Source organism: Pan paniscus, chromosome 20 (genome assembly GCF_029289425.2).
Source record: "Pan paniscus chromosome 20, NHGRI_mPanPan1-v2.0_pri, whole genome shotgun sequence".
NCBI classification, from domain to species: Eukaryota; Metazoa; Chordata; class Mammalia; order Primates; family Hominidae; genus Pan; species Pan paniscus.
Window position 1 is genome coordinate 36,400,670 of NC_073269.2, and position 22,961 is coordinate 36,423,630.

The 22,961-nt window shown below is 48.0% G+C and overlaps 1 protein-coding gene across 23 annotated transcripts in view; it reads left to right on the plus strand.

The window, feature by feature from the left end:
- ZNF536 (zinc finger protein 536) overlaps positions 1–22,961 on the plus strand; it is a 489,498-nt gene that overhangs the window by 203,010 nt on the left and 263,527 nt on the right. For all 23 annotated transcript variants that reach the window (XM_063599531.1, XM_055103794.2, XM_055103798.2 and 20 more), the window contains one exon: positions 16,058–18,229. In XM_063599531.1, the coding sequence (XP_063455601.1) occupies positions 16,060–18,229 (2,170 nt within the window). In that variant the 5' untranslated portion in view covers positions 16,058–16,059. The remainder of the gene's footprint in view (positions 1–16,057; positions 18,230–22,961) is intronic.

Sequence of the window (22,961 nt, forward strand, 5' to 3'; positions counted from 1 at the left end):
AACTTGTTGGTTGGCTGTAGATGTATCTCAGCCAGTTGGCTTTCTTGGCAGGATGGCTGGATGGGTTTTACTAGATTTCTCGGGGTCATGTAGAAAGCACACACCTTGGTCTTCTAGCATGAGGCCCTTTTCTGTTCCTTTTGGTCTCAGGCATACTAGCTTTCCAGAATGCCCAGCATCCTAGCCTGGCTTCCTCAAAGTGACAGTCAGTGGTGTTCAAGCATCCTGTGTAATGTCTCTGGGCTCCTGACTTTAGAAGGGAAGTTACAGTTGAAACAAGGCCACTTGACCTCCTTCCCGGTTCCACCTTGGGTGTGACATGAGACGATGGAGGAAGTTTAGGGTTCTCACAAAGTCCAGGTTCAATCTGTAATATAATTATTTAAAAATGGAACCTTGCTATTGTTTTTATTTGAGTCTTCTTGCTTTCTGGTTAGGAGTGACATTTTTGTGGTCATGAGCCAAATTTTGTTGCTTTTGTGAATTCCCTGCTCACATGCCTTTTGTCCAGGTTTCTAATGGGGGTGTTTGACTTTTCCTTGTTAACTGCAAGTGCTCTTAAAAATACAAAAGGTAAAGTTATTAACTCCTTGCCTACCACGTATGCCTCTGAATGCTGGTCTTCCATGAGGCTTTGGAACAGGTGACTGTGAGCAGGACTGAGGGTGATTGCAGGCCTGATAGAGGCCGCATCAACATGCAGATGGTGACAGGGGAAGGAGGAGGAGAGGCAGGAGCAGACGCAGGCTTTGCAGAGCACCTGCCCTGTGCAGACGCTGCTTCAAGTACTTCCTAGCAGTGACCTCACTCATCTTCCCAGGTACATTAGCATTGCCACCGTAGCACACTCATAGAGCTGACAAGTTGCCCCTTGGGACTCAGTTCTTTTGGAGTAAGATACTGTACACCTTCTTGAAGCAGCAGCGAGTTTTCCTCTGTTACCCAGAGTCCCAGTAAAGAGATTCCTCCTAGGAGCCCAGAGAGTAGCAGTGGCCACCCTGCGGGGACCACAGTGGCTGCTGAAGGCTGCTTGCAGCTTGGGTAGGTGATACTTCCACGCCAAGCTACTGAAGTTACAGAACACCTTGGGGTTCTCTGAAGGCCTCTCCATAGGACATAACTTCTGGCACCTGGAGGTGGGGGTGGGGGAAGATGTTGATATCAAGACCCTGGTGAGATAGTACAGAGTGTCCAGCATCAGATGGATGGTGCACTGAGGGTCCTGGACCAGCCCATGAATGGCATTTTCTCCCTTGTGCAGAGAGAAACATTAATTGCTTCATTTTAGAATATTTCTCTGTGTCCAGCATCAGCAAAGTTCAACTGCAGATGGGTGATGGTTCAAGATCAGGGTTTGGCTATGCGGTCCCTCCCTGTCAGGTGGGCCTCAGAGGCACCCACAGGGGGATAGAGAGAGGGGCTGAGTTCAGGGTCCAGCCTGACCCGCTTCCTTGTCTAACACATGGGAAGCCATGATTCAGAGAGGGGCCAGGGCACCTGAGGCCACATGGCTACCTGGATGACCATGCAGGTGTGGTTTAAGGGGGTGGAGGAGGCTATAGAGGGAGGATCCAGGCCCACTGATGTAGTGGTGGGGAGGCCATTTGTCTTGGATCCTAGCCCTGGGGCTGGCTGGGAGAGGAGGTCAGTGCACCTGGGCTGGGGAGAGGAGTCATTAATTCAGTCAGCACTTCCTGAGCACACCTGCTAGTGTGAGGCTCTGCTCTTGGCACTTGGGAATGTTGCCCCGGCGGTTGTGTCATCATCACAGAGAGGATGCCTTAGCTGCCCCTGAGGGCATCCTATTTGGTTCCAGTTGGCCGTCTTCTTCCTGACACTATGCAAGGATCTAGATCTTGGGGTGCAGTGAACTGAGATCAGGGAGAGAGGCAGCAATGGAGGTTCAGAATGGAGGCTGTTGTCTCCAAGAACAACTCTAGGGAAGGGAGTGGCAGTGTCACCCCGCATCGTCAGCTCACCCCAAGGGCCTCCTCTGCACCAGGCACTAAGGAGACAAATGAACAAGATTGTTGTTCTCAAAAAAACTCCCAGTCACCTGATCCTTTTTCGAGTGAACAGTGCTCAAATATTTGCACCGTCTCTTTGAGTGGATGTTTCAGATCCATCTGTCCTTTAGATGATGAGTTTCAGGAGGGCAGGGTGTTTGAGATTCTCTCTGCAGAGCCAGGCACCGTGCCTGGTGTGCAGTGGAGAGTCAGAAGGGCTTACTGAATAAATGAATGAATGAATATTTGCATGAGCAAGTACGAGAATGCTGAAAGTAGCTAGGGAGTCAACAGGAGAGTGGAGTTTGAAAAAGGCACGTTGAAGGACTTGGAATCCAAATTAGTTCAACCAGAATTTGTAGGTACTTGTCACCTGCAAAGCATTGGGTTTCGGTCACGTGTGGGCCCCAGGAGGTCCTGGATAAGGTACAGGGTGATGAGGCACGGGCTGTGAAATCCACCATGAGACAGAGTGGGGTTAGCTCTTTATGGAGGGTGTGAAGGGTGGGGGAGGGGATTGGGAGTGGCTGTGTGGAAGAACTGTTCTCTTCTAAGTTTTCTGGGGTGACATTAAAGTAAAGTTCTAGTGACCAAACTTCTCACCTGGCTGTGCCTCCATGAGTAGAGGGCAGGGCTGGTCATGTTGTCTGAGTCTTCCTCCCGGCATCCCCCCTTTCTCCCCAAGGATAGATGTTATGCTGGAGGCCTGCAACTTGTTCATTCATTCATCCATTCATTCATTTGTTCCCTCATTTGATTATTTATTTATTTGCTTGTTCCTCTATTCAGTCACTCAGCAAATGTTCATCAAGTGCCTCCCCTGTGCCTGGCTCTGTGTTGGGTGCTGGGGGGGACCCTGGTGAAGCCGATGGTCACAGTGTGGCCCTCATGGGGTTTTGGACAGGCATACAAACAAACCCAACCTAATGTAGAAGACACTGTTCGGGGTGAGGCCAAGATACTGTGGAGATAGACGGAAGGGCTCTGGACCGGGACCTGACATATCAGGGAGGGCTTCCTGGAAGAAGTGGTATTTAATTTCTCCCAAGATTACTAGGCATGGGGGCAAGGAGGGATTGCAGAGAGGAGTTCCCAACAGGGGAAATGATATGCATAAAAGGATACCAAGTTGCCCCTCTCTGCTCCCTGAGAAAAGGGAGTCCTTTCTCTTTCACCCAGGCTAGAGTGCAGTGGTGCAATCTCAGCTCACTGCAATCTCCACCTCCCCAGTTCAAGCGATTCTCCTGCCTCAGCCTCCTGAGTAGCTGGGACTACAGGCATGCGCCACCATGCCTGGATAATTTTTTGTATTTTCAGTAGAAATGGGGTTTCACCATGTTGGCCAGGCTGGTCTCAAACTCCTAATCTCAAGTGATCCACCTGCCTTGGCCTCCCAAAGAGCTGGGATTATTGGCATGAGCCACCTCGCCTGCCCATTGGGAGTCCTTTTTCAAAACACTAATAGGTTGAAGCAAGATGAACTGGAGGGTTATCCATTCTCAAGTCACACTTTACTCCCCCTTCTTTCCTGATCACGGTTCGAAATTGGTCTTTGTCCCTGGAATCCATCTATGGCAGCAACACTCCCATATCTGAGACAGCAGCCCCCAGCAGCCCTGGTTCCATGAGATGGGCCACCTGCAGCCAGCTCCCCCAGAACCTGCGTTGAGGGGGTCAGAGTCAGTCTTCCCTCCTCTCCCAGGAGGCCAGCCCGGCAGAGGCTTGGCCAGTCTGGTGACCTGTGCAGGAGCTAGGGATGCTAAACTGGGGACCTCAAGACCAAAAAGGACCAAGGGCCCAGCCCAGCCCTGGCCAGCCTCCATCTGTTAGCCTCAGCGCAGAAATTGCAGGCAGCAGGGGACCCGATGGAGTGCCTGGGTTTTCTCCTTAGTAATGATCGTGCTTACTTACCGGATGATGTGTATCTGAGCTTATGTCTTCGACAGGTGCCCCTGTGGACGAATCTCCCTGGGCCGACTTCTATAAATATTTCAAAATCAAGCCCCCTTTGATCACTTTTGCGTATGCGCATTTTACATTATATTTAGTTTTGCACCGAATCAAATCTGAGGCCTCTGTGAAATGAAAATAAACTGTTCGACACGATATCATAGTCCACAAGTGCTCAAATGTAAACGGCTTTAATCAGGAGTAAAGGAGCAGGGAGGTGTAGCCTGATGTCTATTCCCTGGCTGCTGCTGCCCCAGGGAGGGGTCCTGTGGAGGCCAGGGCCTCTGGTTCCCAGGGCAGGGGCTGTGCACTGAGGCTGGTGCCAGGAGCCAAGGCGGGTTAATAGGGGATTAAATGTCTAACTTCCTGCCATGACCAAGTCTGCTTTAAAAAGGGAGCAAGAAAGCCAGCGAGAGGAGAGTAATCAATACACTCCTGACAACTGCTGGTATCTTTTTCAGTTTTGCATTATTATGTTAAAGATATACCATTCATTAAAAGCATATATATATATATACACATATATATACATATATATATACACATATATATACATATATATATACATATATATATATATATATACACACACGCATACACACACACACACACAGGCACGCACAGAGAGAGTCAGAGAGAGAGAGAGTTCTTGTTGCTTTCCTTGGTGGGTTGGACACAATTCAGATAAAAATCCATTACAGAGAATTAGGGGGCTATCTCCTTCTCAAATCATCCCATCTGGGTGAAATGGGAGCCCTGCTTCATGGCCTAGATGCTGGGGTGTCAGGGCTGAGTTGCCATTCCCAAACTGCAGTCCGTGGATGTGACACCGTGGGCAACGTCCCCTCTCCAGCATGGTGACTGATCATAAGCTTAGAGGACCAGGGGGCTTGGAGGACTTTCCATAGGGTGGGATTCTCTATGAGCTACAGACAGGAGGCTGGTAACCCACCTACTCTCACCAAGCTTCCATTCTGAGGAAGCAGGATCACCTCCAGCCCGGGTCAAATCCAGGAAGGTTTCCTGGAGCACGTGAAGCCAGGATGTAGCATGGAGGATGGAGTTGGGCTCACAGCTGTGGTGAGGTGGGGGTGGGCTGCTGGGAGATGTGGGGAAAGTTTCTGCTTCTACTTTTTCACCATTAAAAAGAAGGCAAGGGGAGACGAATGCCTTTTTCCAAACCCTACACTCTTCTCTCTCATGCACGGGGAGCCCTCATCACCACAAGAGCTTTGACCTTCCGATGTTTGGTTTGTGGTCCAGGAGTTTATTTTCATCCTTTACTGGTTTACCATCTTCTCTGACTCACATTGGATAGAACACTGCCTTTTCTAGCTGCGCATAGACAGAAGGTGTGTACAGTTTTGAAGTTGTTCTCTTGTAAGTTTTCTGGAGACAAGACTGTCACCCCTATAGTTGGTGGCTGCCCTAGTGGAAGCTCTGTGGGGCTGACTGGATAGTCTTAGGACCTCAGCCGTTGGCGTCTTTTTAATAGGAACCTGGTAGAAGGATGGATGAGGCTCTTCCTGGCAGTGTGAGGCATGCATGTTATGTTCTTCCTCTGTTAAGAGCTTCTTGAGCCGCTGTTTTGCCCAAATATGAACTCCATTCTGCTCAGATTGACTTTCAAGTCTGCACCAGCCCATGCCTCTGCCCTATCTCCTCTCTGTCCCCTGAGCATTACAAGCTCCATATACATTTTGTACATGCTGATCCCTCGGGCACATGTGGCCTACTTCTCCTCTCTACCTGGTGACCTCCTCAAGGCTCGGCCAAGGCCTGTCTCCACCACTGCCTTCCTTCCCTTCTCTCTCCTGCACTCCCATCCCACTGTGCCCAGCATGCTGAAGCTCTCTGCAATTCAGCAGGTGACCCAAGCTTCGTGAGTCCATCCATCTTCCCCCCACTTCCCCAATTCAGCTTTTAAAGGCAAGGGTCTGGTCTTGCTTATAGATCTCTAGATGTACCCATGTCTTGCCACATGTAGGCATTACAAAATGTTATCAAAAGATGCCAGTCCCACTATATAGATCCTCTGATAAGACTGACAACAGGAGCATTTGTTTGTTTGTTTGATTTTGAGACAGAGTTCCGCTCTTGTTGCCCAGGCTGGAGTGCAATGGCGCGATCTTGGTTCACCACAACCTCCACCTCCTGGGTTCAAGCGATTCTCCTGCTTCAGCCTCCCGAGTAGCTGGGATTACAGGCATGTGCCACCACACCTGGATAATTTTGTGTTTTTAGTAGAGATGGGGTAACTCCATGTTGGTCAGGCTGGTCTCAAACTCCTGACCTCAGGTGATCTGCCTGCCTTGGCCTCCCAAAGTGCTGGGATTACAGGCGTGAGCCACCATGCCTGGCCAACAGGAGCATTTTTATTAACCACCTTTACATGCCTTGGTCATATCCTTCCCCTCTCAGCATGTCCTCTGCTACCAAATTAAGGGGGCTTCGGGATCTAAAAACTATGCTAACTGCTGCGGTCAGCATCTAAGAAGCATTACTGCACAGGTAGAAAATGCCTCATATTCTCTCCCACAACCCCCTGTGCCCTCTCAAAATCCCTTGAAGTGAATAGGACAGCCTATCAGTCTGTTAGAGCGATAAAGAAACTGAGGCTCTGGCAGGGGACCAAGGTCACACCGATTCTAGTGGGAGAGCAGGCAATTGGATTCATGTCAGTGGAACTTCAGGTGTCATTCTCTTTCCATTACTCCAGTCTAGTTGGGGGAATAAGCCACCTGACTCTACAGGAGAATGTGGAATAATGTATCAGCCCTTCTATATATTAAGAAAATAGAAGAGTCTAAAGATAATTTTTAGGGGGTGACCCTCTGGTCTACCAGTCAGTGAGTAACAGACCTGCTACATTTCTCCGTCTGCAGTGCCTGCCATGTCTGCCCCACTTGATTTCACTGCCTGGCCTGTGTCTTTGTGCGTCTTCTGTTCCTTGGCCTCCTCAGAGCTTGCCCATGGCTGTGGCTTCCTTCTTTCCAGGCATTTCCCAAATGACTGAGCTGGGTTCCGACTGTCGTTATCCAGCCCAACAAGAATAAATGTGTTGCAAAAAGCCAGCCTGGCCACTGGCATGTCTTCACGACTTAACTTTCTGAGCCCCTATTTCCTCATCTTTTGTATTGGAATAACATAGCACCAATCATCTAAGATTGTATAAGGCTAACATGAGACAATGACTGTGATGTACCTAGCAGTGTTGGCAGGTGGTATTTTGATGGAGAGGAGGAAGATGATGAAGATGAGGATCCTGTTAATGTACATAGTGATGGTGGTGGCCATGATAGTGATCTTGGTGGTGATATTGATGATAATGATGATGATGGTGGTGGTGATGATGACGATCATGATGGTGATGGTGATGATGGTGGTGATGGTAATGATAATGATGATGATGGTGATAATGATGATGATGGTGATGGTAGTGATGATGCTGCTGATGATGGTGATGATGCTGATGCTGATGATGGTGATGGTGATAATGATGATGGTGATGATACTGGTGATGATGATCGTGGTGATGATGGTGATGGTGGTGATGCGGATGCTGATGATGGTGATGATGATGGTGCTGGTGGTGATGATGATGCTGATGATGGTGATAATGCTGGTGATGATGATGATCATGATGGTGTGATGGTGATGGTGATGATGATGCTGATGATGATGGTGATTATGATGGTGATGGTGGTGATGCTGATGATGCTGCTGCTGATGATGATGCTGATGATGGTGATGATGATGGTGATGATGGTGATAGTGATGATGATGGTGATAATGGTGGTAATGATGGTGATGATGACGGTGATGATAATGGTGATGGTGGTGATGCTGATGCTGGTGACGGTGGTGATGATGATGGTGATGGTGGTGATGCTGATGCTGGTGATGGTGGTGATGATGATGATGATGATGGTGTGATGATGATGCTGTTGATGGTGATGATGATGGTGATGCTGGTGATGATGTTGTGAAGATGATGGTGATGGTAGTGATACTGCTGCTGCTGCTGCTGATGATGATGGTGATGACGGTGATCATTATGGTGATGATGATGGTGATAGTGATGATGATGGTGATAATGGTGGTAATGATGGTGATGGTGATGATGGTGATGATGATGGTGATGATGGTGATGCTCTTGCTGCTGCTGCTGAGGGTCGTTGCTTTTTAATGAGAGGACAGTCCATAGTCTTAACAACTACCCCATGTGAACTTATCTTCTTTCCATCCCCAGCACCTACTTGCCTGGCTTTGTGTGGTATAGGCAGAAGGTGACCCAGGGATCCAGACCAGAAGTCTTCTCTACTCTGAGAAGATGACAGGAGAACCCCTTTGTTGCCATTTTTATTTTCCATCTGATGTTGTTGTGCTCATTATCTGTCTTCATTTCTGGGCTGCAGTTTCAGCAGAGACTCCAAAAGCCACAGTGATGGAAGCTCTTTGCCTTTGAGAATTTTTTGTTCACCAAACCCAAACCAAAAATGGTCACGTCTTTGAGAATTTTGAAGTCATCCAAAGTTTCCAGGGAGAAGACACTCAAATTCTTTTCCCAAATTCTCCAACTCTTGTCCTACCAGCATGGAAGCTGCCTGGGGCTCCATGGGACCACATATTAAGCCAGTCCAGCCAAATCCTGCTCACTACTCAAGGCAGTGAGGGCCTTGACTTTGGCCAATGTTCCATCCCCAAGGGGACACTTGGGAATTTGACTACAGTCTGCAACTTGACTCTGTTGGTTACACAGTTGTCATTCTCCACAGCCTGATTTGAATATGGTATTTTTGTTCATAAATTCAGCAAGGATTTAACTATTTCTGGCCCCATCTCATGGCACTGTCTACACATCAGTCAAAATGGAACAGGTCACCCGCGCTGCCCTCCTGTTCATCTATTAATCATGTGGCAAATAAACCACTCAGTATCCTGCCCACCCCGGTAATGTTTGTGATGTAATTTGTTTGGATGCCCAAATGTCACCAGTGTTGATTGTAAGAGATCAAAAAAAAAATGCACTTGCTCAGCATAGCAAGCTCTAGGCCAAAATGTAAGCATGAAATCTCTGGTTTATTTTTGTAATAATGTTTACAGCTGTTTAATGACCCTGAAAAGGTTCAGTAGTCTGGTGTTCTGTATTTCAGAACAGGAGTGTATTATGCTTATAACAACCTTAGTTAAACAGTTTGAGCTACGACAATTGGAAAAATAGTATTTAATAAGAAGCCATTGTATTCTAGGTGAAATTGTCTTAATTACTGTTTACTGTCAGCATAAGAAAGCAAGGTGGGCTTCAGGGACAGACTGAGGGTCACGTGAGCCTCCAGGAATGGGGTCTGCCTGCTACTAGAAGTGCATGTTATGAGAAGATTTTGAGTAAAATCCACAATGGTGTTTGGAAACCCCCTTGCTGTGAACCCGAGTCCTAGACCCTGCAGAGTAACTTGGAGGTCAGGGACTCCTACAAGGCTTCCGAGGTAGCAGTTTCACCCACGTCAATGAAAAAGGGAATATATTTAGTTGTGCTTGGCTAGACAACAATACTTGATTTTTTAAAATCCAGTGCAAATGGTTATTTTGAAAGCATTTTATTTTCCAATGATTCTTTTTCGTGGTATAAGGAAAAAGCTCTTTCATACAACTTACTGGCAAGATCTATATTTTTTGGACTATTCATAAGATTACTTTTTTTTTTCTGTGCTAGCAAAATGAAACTGTGTTTTTGTGTAAAATTTATTTAGACTCGTAGCAGCTGGCATCTCTGGTGTCCTGATAGTTTTAAATTTCATTTTGAGTGAAAGATACAATTAGGTTCTCTATTGGAAGAGTTAAGTGAAAACTTTTGTCATTGATATCACAGGAAATAATCTTGAAGGCAGAAATGCAAAATCAAAATAACCATTAGCACCATCAAAGGCAGCTGAATGGCTCACGGTACCTGCAATGATGGCAGTGATGAGACAGAATGTATTTTGATAATCTGTGCACCCAATGGTGGGTTTCATTTGCTGAGTGTGAAATTGCATTGTTCAAGAAGAAAACCTGTAATGTTTGGAAGTCTTCACCCGGGGCCCCTGCCTGTGTTTAGAGGTGCAGCACAGGGGTTCCCACACTGTCGTGAAGAATCCCGTGGCCACCGAGAGCCTAGCTTAGTTCTTCATCAATACTGACTGTGGAGTTGAGTCCCCAAGGTGCCCCACCATGACCCTGTGCTCAGAAAAGGTCAGGGCTGGGGGGGAATGTTGCCATGTTTCTACGTTGGGGGGATGATGCTGCAAACTCAAGAGTTTACAGTGGCCTTTAACTGTCCAGCCTCGGTAAGGACATCTGGCTGCCTTTGCAGAGTTAGGTAAATTATGCATTCATTTGTTCCTTCCATCAATCAGCCAGGGTTTATTGATCCTCTTCCTTATAGGTTTCAGGCTGGGGCAATGAACTGAAGGCCAGGGGCAAGCTGTTCTCACTGTTTAGTAGTTTGTTTGCTTGCTTTTAATTGTGCTAAGGGTTTTTCTGCCCAGGTGAGCTGGTTCGATGAGTTCTTGCAGAGGTTATTCAAAGTCCTGACTGCCCAGTTGCCTTAAGCCCAGGATCATGGCCTGCCCTCTGCTGGCCCCTGGCTTCCTTTTTTAAAATTTTAGACTCGGGAGTACATGTGTATGTTTGTTAAGTTACATGGGTATATTGCATAATGCTGGGGATTGGGCTTATAGTGCACCCATCACCCAAATAGCAAACATTGTACCCTATAGGTAATTTTATCAACCCTCCCTCCCCTCTCTCCCTCCCCACTTTTGGAGTCCCCAGGGTCTATTATCTCCATCTTTATGTCCATGTATACCCATTATTGAGATTAGCTCAACATGGATTAAAGACTTAAACATAAGATGTGACATTATAAAAAAAAATCCTAGAAACACATAGAAAAACCTCTTCTGGACATCAGTCCAGGTGAATAATTTGTGACTCCAGCTCCTGGGTCACGCAGTGCTGAGTGAAGGGTCAGAGGGGCGTGTAGGCTAAAGTGCTCTGGCAGCAGGGTTGGGGGTGGGCTGTGGCAGGAAGCCCCTCCAGGGATATTCCCTATGGGGCCTGTAAGGGAGCAGCATGGTCTGAAAGGGAAGGCTCACTCCCTGGTGGGCTGGGAAAAGGGATAATAAGACCTTCCAGCAGGTCTTTTATTTGAAATTTTAAAAAATTATCTTTTAAATTATTTTTGTTTTTTGAGACAAGGTCTCATTCCCATCGCCCAAGCTGAAGTGCAGTGGTACGGATCATAGCTCACTGCAGCCTCGACTTCCCAAGGCTCAAGTGATCCTCCCACCTCAGCCTCCCACGTAGTTGGGACTACAGGCACGCATCACCATGCCTGGCTAATTATTTTATATTTTTAGTAGAGATGGGGCTTTGCCATGTTGCTTAGGGTGATCTCAAACTCCTGGGGCTCAGCCTCCCAAAGTGCTGGGATTGCAGGTGTGAGCCGCTGCATCTGGTCCCCTCCAACAGGTCTTATCGTTTGCAGGCAGCTCCACTTCCTCCAGCCCCATGAGCTCTTATGTCTGCAGCTGGATTCAATCCTTTAACAGTAGGATAAATGATGCCTTAGTTTCCCAGTGTAGGCATTTGTATACATTTCTAGAGGGCTATCAGGTAGGGACTCCCCACCCTTCCCTGAACACAGACATAATTATTGCACACACACGCACACACACACACACCCTTAGACACCAAAGCTGCGATGGTTTATCTTTTCCCCAGCTTTGCATTCAGCCTCGAAGGGACCTTTCATTGCTCCCTGTTACTTGTGGACACTCGCTCACACTGGCCCCTTAGATGAACAGGCCCTCGAGGGCAGGTACATGGAAGGTCCCTGGCAAATATTGACTGAATGGCTAAGGTAAGGAATAAACGCATTCTGGATGGGTGAAGTGTCAAGGCTGGAGAAATTGGGGCCGACCCAGGTTTTGTGAGTCCCAGGCCGGGCCTGGGGCCAGCTTGTCCTGCCTCGGCTGTTTTGGCGCAGAGACAGCACACCAATTACCCCATACTCTTTCCAGGAACTCGTGCTTCCCTTTCTTGCTCTAAGTCGAGCAGCAGGCATCAGTTATGACTGCCCCATTGCAGCGGCCTCGGCTGCACCTGCTCGAGGAATCACAGAGGATTCTAAGCTGACTGTCGTGGTCCTTTCTCCCAGTAAGGCTCTGTGCAGGCTTCTCCCAGGCTTATTCAAGGGCTGGGGACCAGTATCCTGGAAGCATCTCCTAGGGAGCTGGTCAGCTCCTCTGAAACCCTGGGGTATCCCATGGGCAGTGACGGTCAGTTAAGTTCTAAAGGGAACCATTGCTGTGTCTCCTAGTATTCAGCAATTGGGCCATCAGGGGTGGTCCAAGCCTGGGGTGATAACCATGGACACCTAGACTGCGAGAGTTAGGGGTGTGGACAGCTTTTCCTTTCCTTTTGTTTCTTTCTTTCTTTTCTTTTTCTTTTTCTTTTTTTTTTTTGACAGAGTCTCGCTCTGTTGCCCAGGCTGGAGTGCAATGGCATGATCTCAGCTCACCGGAACCTCCACTTCCCGGGTTCCAGTGATTCTCCTGCCTCAGCCTCCCGAGTAGCTGGGATTACAGGCACCCATCACCACACCCAGCTAATTTTTGTATTTTTAGTAGAGACGAAGTTTCAACATGTTGTTCAGGCTGATCGCGAACTCCTGACTTCAAGTGATCCGCCCACCTCAGTCTCCCAAAGTGCTGGGATTACAGGCATAAGCCACCATGGCCGGCCAGAGGTGGCTTTCTCTTGGTGGTTTCTGAACCTTCAGCTTCTCAGTGGTAGCCAGGGACCCTTCCAACTCTGTCCGATTCGGATCGTAGGTGCTCATGGACTTGTGCGAAGGCTGAGGTTAGGTCACATGACTGATGGTAGGTGCTCTTGGATTTGTAGGAAGGCTGAGGTTAGGTCACATGACTGATTTTAAGGGCTCTGGACTTGTGCAAAGGCCGAGGTTAGGCCACATCAAGTTGAGGTTAGAGTGAGTCTCTATTCACTCATTCATCCATTCACTTAGGACACACTGAACCTAAGATAAGCCAGCTCTGCCTTAGGACCCAAGGCTTCATCCTTGACCAAGACAGACATATCCTCTGCCTTCACGGGAATGAAGTATGTCTGTAAAAGGACCAATAACAAAATGTTGCCCCCATGGTAAATGCTATGTAGAAGAAAGTAACACGTTGGGACAGAGAGGGGCTGGGGTGTCAGCCTCAGACAGGGTGGGCACAGAGGGCTTTTGTGAGAAAGGATGTGTGAGCTCAGACCCACAAGAATAAGAACAGAGCCAACTACAAAAGAGCTGGGGCAGCATGCATGTTCTAGAACATTCTATCCTCAGCTGAGGATCTAGCAAAGGCATTTAAAGACCTTAAAGAGATTACAAATCTTTGTTAACTCTGGCCAGGATAGATAGATAGATAGATAGATATGAAAAAAATAAAATAATTCCATACTCAAACCAAATCTGAAAACTCTCACATTCCTTATTTGATGAGTTGAGCTGTCACTTGCATAGCATGAATGGTGGTGGTGTTGGGGGACATGGTCTTCAACTCCATGCCCCTCATCCAAGCTGATTTGCAGTCTCGCCGCATTGCACATTCAGCCTTCTTTCCCTCCTGCTGAATTGGCGTCAGCTCATCAGCAGCAACCTGAAAATAGCCCGTCTTCCTGGATTCATGTCTTCTGAGCTGGCCAACTGGGCAGCCTTTGGAAGTGGGCCAGCCCTGTTGGCCTTGGACTTTCCGAACTTCCATGGAGCTGTTGGGTGGAATTCTGAGCAATCCTGTGTGGCTTCAGGGTCATGATCCCTGTTGGCTCAGAAGAGGAACCAGTGCAGCTGTATGGGGCTTGAAGGTGGAGAGAGGGTGCCAGACAGGGCCCTGGGGCCACCAGTCTCTGCCTGGAGCCTCCAGCAACCTCTGTACACTGTGCCTGTTCCTCCCTGCTGCATAGTGGGTGTCATGAGTCCTGGGGCTGGTGGGTCTTGTCCACCATCATGTCTCCAGTGGCAAGGCTAGGGACTGGCACATGGAAGGATCTCGGTAAGTCTGTTGAATGAATGCAGCAACCTCCATGGGATATTAGCTTTTTTCTGACCAACCTCCAAAATGGGCCCGCGTATTTTAAAAAAATTTGAGTGTAGACTGCCCCCAGAAACGAAAAGGAAAGATGACAAGCTGGAAGCCTTCTCCTATGGCAAGTGCCCATGCACCTTTACGCTTTGCACAGTTGTGCATATCTTTCATTCGTGGACAAAGTTGGCCCAGCACCACCACTGTAATCCCTCTGCCTCCTGGAAGTAAACATTCATGGCTCTTTCTTCCCTTCCCTTGCAAGATAGACTCCTCCTGCCAAGGAAGTCAGGTCTCCCATTGGAGACCCTCCATGCCACGCAGTCTCCTGGCGGGAGGCCCAGCAAGCAGCAGACCCTGCCGAGGCTGCCTGTGCTTCCTCCACAGTTGAGCTCTGTCCCCATAGGTCTCCCTGGTTAATCACTTAGCCCAGAAATCAGTCCCGGCTGGGGTTAATCGCAGCTCCTGGACCACCTGGTTGCCCAACACATCTAAACAATGGGATGCAAGAGGAGAGGTGTGTGCAAAGATGATTCCAATGGCAGGAAACAAATTTGGACTCCTTCAGGTGGGAGACATAGCTGGAAATAGAAGGATCCCAGGCAGGGGTTCATTGCCTTGCAAAGCTGAGCTCCCCACGTGCTCCAATGTGGAAGGGGCTGTTTCCTCTGCCCTCCCTGGGGCCATCTGGCTTTAGCCATTCTGCACAGGCTGGAGAGGGGGCAGAGAGGACTATTAAAGACAATTATGCAGACCAGCTTTGAACGATGGTGTTTAACAAACAACTTTGAGTTCTAATTTTCTGCAAAACACATACTGCAGGTACAATTTGTACTCATTATTGTATATTGGGAAAGTTATTAAAAACACTCAAACTTGGTTGAGACTTCCTATGGCATCATTCCTGGATTTTAATGGGTTTTTATCTAGTTCTATAAAAGACCTCTTTAAACCCAATCAAAGTCCCTGCTTTGGATATCTTGCCATTGAAGGATGGGAAGAGCCCCATTATAAGGTATCGGTGTTTCCTTTGACCCAAATTTGAACAACTTCAACAATCTGCTAAGATTCCGTCAGGAGATAATTTACACTTCTTTTGATGGGCACAGTTACCAAATGATAAAATAACAGTGTTTTGTAACATAAGGGTTAAATCTTAATCTCTGAGGTTTGCAAAGCCGCTACTCGCAGTCTCCTTAAAATTTAATATACCTCGTTAATGCTTCCTTGCAAACACTGAAGGATTTTTATGATTATAATCATGTGTTACAGCACCTAGTACTGTTTCTAAGCAGCATACTAATCAGCTTAATGAGATATTACTGCACTTTTTGTTGACTAAAGCAAAATCCCTTTTATTATTCTAAAGCCTGTCCTTTACTTTATTTTTTCCCAAAACATTATCTTGTTTTATTATGTACCAGTAAATATCATGCCATTGAGTTTTTTTTTTTTTTTTTTTTTTTTGGCCAAATCATAGAATGATCTCTTTCATCTCAGACTGGTGAATGTACTGAATATAGTAAACTGAAACAGAAGTTCCAAGTGGGTTTATTTGGTCTTACAGGGAAAGTCATTCTGCTCTCAGGCAAACTTTGGACGGAACCAACAGGTACAGGTGTGACAATGGGGCAACGGAGAAAAAGTTTCACACGTAGACCCTTGATTTGTTATTAGGTGTTGAAAGTGGTAAAACATTAATAATTTAAAGGTGAATGAATAATTGCAGTCTGTAAATAGAAAATACAAGGAAGACGATCTGTCGCCAAAACAAATTGGAGGAGCAATGCCGTATTGCATAATTGGCATTTAATAATTCATTTTTTTATTATTGTTTTTGACTAGAATTCCTTAGCATGATTATGTGTAGGTAAGGCATGAAATGCAAATTCCCTGCCCGCCAATGCTGTTGATTCATGGCGCCACAGCCGCACCTGGCACGGATCTGAACTCTGCCTCTCTTTTCAGGGATGGAAGAAGCGAGCCTGTGCCTTGGAGTGTCTTCGGCGGAGCCGGAAGCTGAGCCCCACCTGAGTGGCCCCGTCCTCAACGGCCAGTATGCCATGAGTCAGAAGCTGCACCAGATCACCTCCCAGCTCAGCCATGCCTTCCCCGAGCTCCATCCCCGGCCCAACCCCGAGGAGAAGCCCCCCGCATCCCTGGAGGAGAAGGCCCACGTGCCCATGAGCGGCCAGCCCATGGGCAGTCAGATGGCGCTCCTGGCCAACCAGCTGGGCCGGGAGGTGGACACCAGCCTCAACGGGAGGGTGGACTTGCAGCAGTTCCTCAACGGGCAGAACCTGGGCATCATGTCCCAGATGAGCGACATCGAGGACGACGCCCGCAAGAACCGCAAGTACCCGTGCCCACTCTGCGGCAAGCGCTTCCGCTTCAACAGCATCCTCTCCCTGCACATGCGCACGCACACGGGCGAGAAGCCCTTCAAGTGCCCGTACTGCGACCACAGGGCGGCGCAGAAGGGGAACCTCAAGATTCACCTGCGGACCCACAAGCTGGGCAACCTGGGCAAGGGGCGTGGGCGTGTGCGCGAGGAGAACCGCCTGCTGCACGAGCTGGAGGAGCGCGCCATCCTGCGGGACAAGCAGCTGAAAGGCAGCCTGCTGCAGCCCCGGCCGGACCTGAAGCCCCCGCCGCACGCCCAGCAGGCCCCGCTGGCCGCCTGCACCCTGGCCCTGCAGGCCAACCACAGCGTGCCCGACGTGGCCCACCCGGTGCCCTCGCCCAAGCCTGCCAGCGTGCAGGAGGACGCGGTGGCCCCGGCGGCGGGCTTCCGCTGTACCTTCTGCAAGGGCAAGTTCAAGAAGCGCGAGGAGCTGGACCGCCACATCCGCATCTTGCACAAGCCCTACAAGTGCACGTTGTGCGACTTCGCGGCTTCGCAGGAGGAGGAGCTCATCAGCCACGTGGAGAAGGCACACATCACCGCCGAGTCGGCCCAGGGCCAGGGCCCCAACGGCGGTGGCGAGCAGTCGGCCAACGAGTTCCGCTGCGAGGTGTGCGGTCAGGTGTTCAGCCAGGCGTGGTTCCTCAAGGGCCACATGCGCAAGCACAAAGACTCCTTTGAGCACTGCTGCCAGATCTGCGGCCGGCGCTTCAAGGAGCCCTGGTTCCTCAAGAACCACATGAAGGTCCACCTCAACAAGCTGTCGGTGAAGAACAAGTCCCCCAGCGACCCCGAGGTGCCTGTGCCCATGGGCGGCATGTCCCAGGAGGCCCACGCCAACCTGTACTCCAGGTACCTCTCCTGCCTGCAGAGTGGCTTCATGACCCCGGACAAAGCCGGCCTGAGCGAGCCCAGCCAGCTGTATGGCAAGGGCGAGCTGCCCATGAAGGAGAAGGAAGCGCTGGGGAAGCTGCTGTCTCCCATCTCCAGCATGGCCCACGGCGTCCCGGAGGGGGACAAGCACTCCCTCCTGGGATGCCTCAATCTCGTGCCGCCGCTGAAATCCAGCTGCATCGAGCGGCTGCAGGCGGCTGCCAAGGCTGCGGAGATGGACCCCGTGAACAGCTACCAGGCTTGGCAGCTCATGGCCAGGGGCATGGCCATGGAACATGGCTTCTTGTCTAAAGAGCATCCGCTGCAGCGCAACCACGAAGACACTTTGGCAAACGCCGGGGTTCTGTTTGATAAGGAGAAGCGGGAGTACGTGTTAGTGGGAGCAGATGGCTCCAAGCAGAAAATGCCTGCTGATTTGGTTCACAGCACTAAAGTGGGCAGCCAGAGAGACCTGCCAAGTAAGCTCGACCCTTTAGAAAGCAGTCGGGACTTTTTGTCACACGGGCTGAACCAGACTCTCGAGTATAACCTGCAGGGTCCTGGGAACATGAAGGAGAAGCCCACCGAGTGCCCCGACTGCGGCCGGGTGTTCCGCACCTACCACCAGGTGGTCGTGCACTCCCGTGTCCACAAGCGGGACCGCAAGGGCGAGGAGGATGGGCTGCACGTGGGCCTGGATGAGCGGCGTGGCTCGGGCAGTGACCAGGAGTCCCAGTCGGTGAGCCGCTCCACCACGCCGGGCTCCTCTAATGTCACCGAGGAGAGCGGGGTCGGAGGCGGCCTCTCCCAGACCGGGAGTGCCCAGGAGGACAGCCCGCACCCCTCCTCGCCATCCTCCTCAGGTAGGTTAGCTGAGAAGCGGGGAGAAGCAGCTTGTACAGCAGCCCTGCCCAGGGCTGCCTGGTTCTGCTCCCAGGCCTCCAGTCAGTTCCAAGGCCAGTGGGTCTTGATTGAGGACAGGGGTGGGTTGGACACTGGGCCATGCCTTTCTTTCCACTCCTGACTGGAGGGAAAGGGCCGTCTTTTCACCTCTTAGGCCTTCCCTTGAACACTGGCTACCAAGAAAGTAAGTTGAGGCCGGGTGTGGTGGCTCACGCCTGTAATCCCAGCACTTTGGGCGCCCGAGGCCGGTGGATCACTTGAGGCCAGGGATTCGAGGCCAGCCTGGCCAACATGGAGAAACCCCATCTCTACTAAAAATCCAAAAATTAGGCAAATGTGGTGATGCATGCCTGTAATCCTAGCTATTCGGGAGGCTAAGGCAGGAGAATCGCTTGAGCCTGGGAGGGGGAGGCTGCAGTGAGCCAAGATCACACCACTGCACTCCAGCCTGAGCGACAGAGTGAGACACTGTCTCAAAAAAAAAAAAAAAAAAAAAAAAAAAAAAAAAAAAAAAAAAAAAGAAAGAAAAAAGAAAGTTGTGCGGGAGATGGCCAGGTGGTACATTTTTCAGTGGGCATAATCTACCTTTTTCTTGCAATTGTCCAACCCCATTTCACCGCCTGACGCTGTCGGCCATCATCTGGTCTCTGGAACTCAGGAGCTGGCATTCTGCTCTATCCCTGGGTGTGAATGTGTAAGTTCCAAACTTCGCCATCTTTCTCTCCCCCTTAGCGTATTCCCATAATTCTCTCATGCAGGCACCGCAGTCTCCCTCCCCAAGCCAAACCTATCTTCTGGCCCCTTCCAAAATTACAATGTGGCTCACCTGCCAGATCCGTGTGACCTAAAGAGCCCCACCACTTTCCTCTGATGGTTTGGAAAAGTACAGGCATTTGAAACACAGACGCATGACTGTTATGTCTTAAATTGTACTGTGTTACACGGGCGATACAGCTTTGGGGTCTAAAATAGCAAAGCAGAAAATCTGTCATCAAAATGTCTGTGAAATTATGAAGCTTCCTGGCCCAGTTTAAAAAAAAAAAAAAAAACCAAAACAACAACAACAACAACAACAACAAAAAAAACACGCTAGCCTCAGACGGCTAAATTAAAATCACCACCTAACAGCAGGTAAGGTGTTGCCTTCATCCATATTTCCAAAGCCCCTTACTAATGGGTAGTAAATTGAAAGTTATATCTCTAGCCCTTTATAAAGAAAGCACCTCGCTAATACTGTAATCATTCTGCAGCCTAACAACAGAGGAAATCATGCCATAACAAATACCCTGTTACTAATGGCAACATTGATTTCTGCAATCAGCCATTAAGTCTAGAAAATGAAAGACAGTTTGAGGCACCTCGAGGCACTGCCTTGCCCACTGTTAAAGACGTAGCAGCACACTGTTGAGGGTCATTTTTTAAAAGTTTTTTCTTCTTTCTTGATCCCCCCCCCCTCACTCTTTGGTTTAGATACCTATTTCGATCTTGGAGGCAATTCACTGCTGCACTTATTAAGTAGATGCCAGTTTTAGCTTTGCTGTTATAGTCTTGCTTAAGCATACTCTTCTTCTAGGACAAAATTAGTATTAAAATAAAGTGGGACTCTGCCGGCTTATTACAAACCAGTAAAGAATTATTAAGACACATAAATCTGGTCTGCACATTCCAGAGATTCCGATAGCATTTAATGCCGCTGCTTAAATACCCATGAAACACACTGTCTACTCCTGGAGTCCTAGACTTGTTTGGGATTTATTACGGATGAGACACTTAGGAAGTGTCTAACCAGCAGCATGAGTGCCAAGGAGGCGTGAGGTCACACTACCTGGAGCGACTGTCACATGGAACATACTAAGATTCGAGGGAAGGGTTTTCACCATGTAAAGATAGATCCCTACTTGAGAGGCAGCCAAGTGCCAGGTGTCCCAATGTCAGGAGGAGCTCTTTCTGGCCTCCTAGGATGAGGTCTGCTCTTCTGGCATGTGTCGTTTCTGATTCTGGATTAGGACCTTTACAGGACAGGGTGCAGACAGCAAACTGGTTCCCCTAAGTTTTTAGAGTGACATGGAGTTAACATTGACAGATTTCCATCCTTCTCTCAGACCTCCTGAAATGTAAGGGTCTCGGCAGAATATTCTGACACCAAATGTTCAGCTTCATTAATGACGTGTTTACCGTGTTTTTCTCACCTTCTGGCCAAGTGATAGCCTCATGCTATTCCTATCTCTGTTGCTTGCCTATCTCTCAGTGCTTGGTTGAAAAAACCCATTTTGCTTAAAAAGAACCAACCGTGCTCATGACTCAAAAGAGAATTATACTTGAGTTGTGGTTATCTTCTCACTTTTATTTCCCCTCATTGAAGTATTTTACAATTGTGAATACTGATTCTTTCATTTCTGGTTGACTTCTTTGTTTTCTTCATATTCAAATTAGACCCTTTCATAATTTTCTGACTAAGTAGGAGAATTGAGGGCATACCAATATACAACCCGAATCAGCTGTGCGTCTGGGGCATTCAGGTTTCCCTGGGATTTAGGGCTCTTAACCAAATCTGGTTAGTCCTCCCTCTTATTTCCAACAAGTTTGACTTGTATAGAAGTGCGATTAAAATAAGCATTTAAATAAAAATCTGGATATAATGGGTATTTTATTATTACCTGTTAAAGAGAAACCTGCAAGGTGAAGGAGAGAGAGAAAAAAAATCTTTAAGCCCTTAAGTAAAGAAAGGAGTACTTATTAAGGCTTCTATTAAGAAATAACTGCAAAACACGGTTTTACAAATTTCTCAGACTGCATAACAATGTCGCAAAACTTAATTTGCATCACTTGATTCTTTTTTTTTGTTGAAAACTGGGTCAGTAGGGCCTGAGAAACTATTTTTTCAGATCTTAACCAATGAATTCTTCTTTATAAATCGCTGCTCTTAACATGATAGTAGTTCTGAATTCATCATAAAAAACCTTTTTACAGAGCCTCTTAGAACAGATCTCTAGAAGAAGGCTTACAATGAGTGGCAGAGACGTCCTTTGTTATCTGATGTAATTCTTTGCAAAGAAGGATTGGGAACGGAGTGGCTGTTTAAAAATGTCTTGCTCAGACCGAGACGAAGAAGGGGTCAAGTTTGCAATCAAACAGTTATTGCCGAGATGGGCGACTGTCACTGGCTAGGCTAATGTGGGATGCAGCTGTTTGTTATGTGAGCAAAAGAATGTTTGAATCAGTGAACATGTGAAAATGATTCCAGTGAACCAGAAAATGTGTTTGTTCTTTGGCTCTCCAAACTGCTGAGAACCAAGCTTAAGATCAACTGCGAAAACTAGGACCTTTGACAAATTGAGAGGTCATATTTTCTAACAGAAAATGGACAAAACTAGTCACACAGATCACTTCCCCATCTTCCCCCTTTGTTTTATTTTTGTTTTGTTGTTGTTTATTTGACTTACCAGTAATTTCACACCGTGGTCAATGTCATTCAATGTAGCCTCCGTGTACAATGCAAAGAGAAACTGTTTGGAAAGCAGCAGCTTATTAATTTTACTTTTATGGCACTTAGAAAGCGGGGTGGCTGTTTTGATGCCTCCTCATTTCTGGCTTGCATGCAAACACTCTTATGGCATTAATCTTTGCATCTTTCTCTAAAACCTCCTCTAAGGCTGAGCTCGAATCCTCGCTTTGCTCTGAGTCAGAACACAACCGAAGTTCTGTTTCTTCAGATTTTGCTTTGGAAATCACACTCAGAATAATTAAAACTTAATGTACTAAGAAACGATACTGTTCATTATATCCAACAGGGCAGTTACCTTCTGAATTCCACATAATTTTGGAGTGGGGATAATTGAAGTGTTGATGGTGGGAAGGGGGTAATTGAATGCATTGACCCTCTGTTCATTAAATAAAGTCGGCTAAGTTACAGGATCAATGGAAAGCCAGGGAGAGATGCGAAGATGAAAATATCGTTAACCCCTACTACTTCTGGTATAATATTTTGAGATGGACAAGGATTATTTGGTCAGCTGGGCTAAAAGCCTTGCGAGGTCTTCTTTTGTTGTTAGAGCTGCATTCCTGAAATGCTGGGTCTCCATCCCATTGACCACAGCATCAAAGGCCTTTATCTGGGGCGCTTTCGCATTTACATGGGGTGTATAGTGATATGATAGATTTTCTTTCTTTTCCACCTCTTTTTCTCATGTGGCTCCCCCTCCCTGCCCCCGTTCACGATAACCGGTGCCTGCTCCACACACAAACAAATCCAGGCACCCAAAAGAAGAAAAAGAAAAAGAAAAAAAAATTTGAGTTTGAGGATTAAGATCTTCATTTTTTTTTTTTTTTTTTTGCTTGTGCATTCCAATTGTTCTTAAAATATTTGGCAATGTCAATTAGTAACTGAGCAGAGTTAGCTGATGAACACAATTTTCCAGTAGACTGAGCACCCTATTGTTGCCGAGCGAACAGCAGATTTCTGAGGTCATTATCATTCGCTGGTTGCTTGGCCCAGCTGCTTCCTGCTGCAAAAGCCAAACTTTATACCGGAGCTCGGGGAGGCTGCAGCAACAGGGGGCTGGAGGGGGGGAGAGGGGAGCTGGCTGCAGAGCCGAAGACAGTCATTATCAGCAGAGGAAACAGAAAGTAAAAGTTTCCAGGCAATTCCAGGAAAACTGCCGGAGCAGGCTTCTTCCTCCTGTTCCAGTCCAA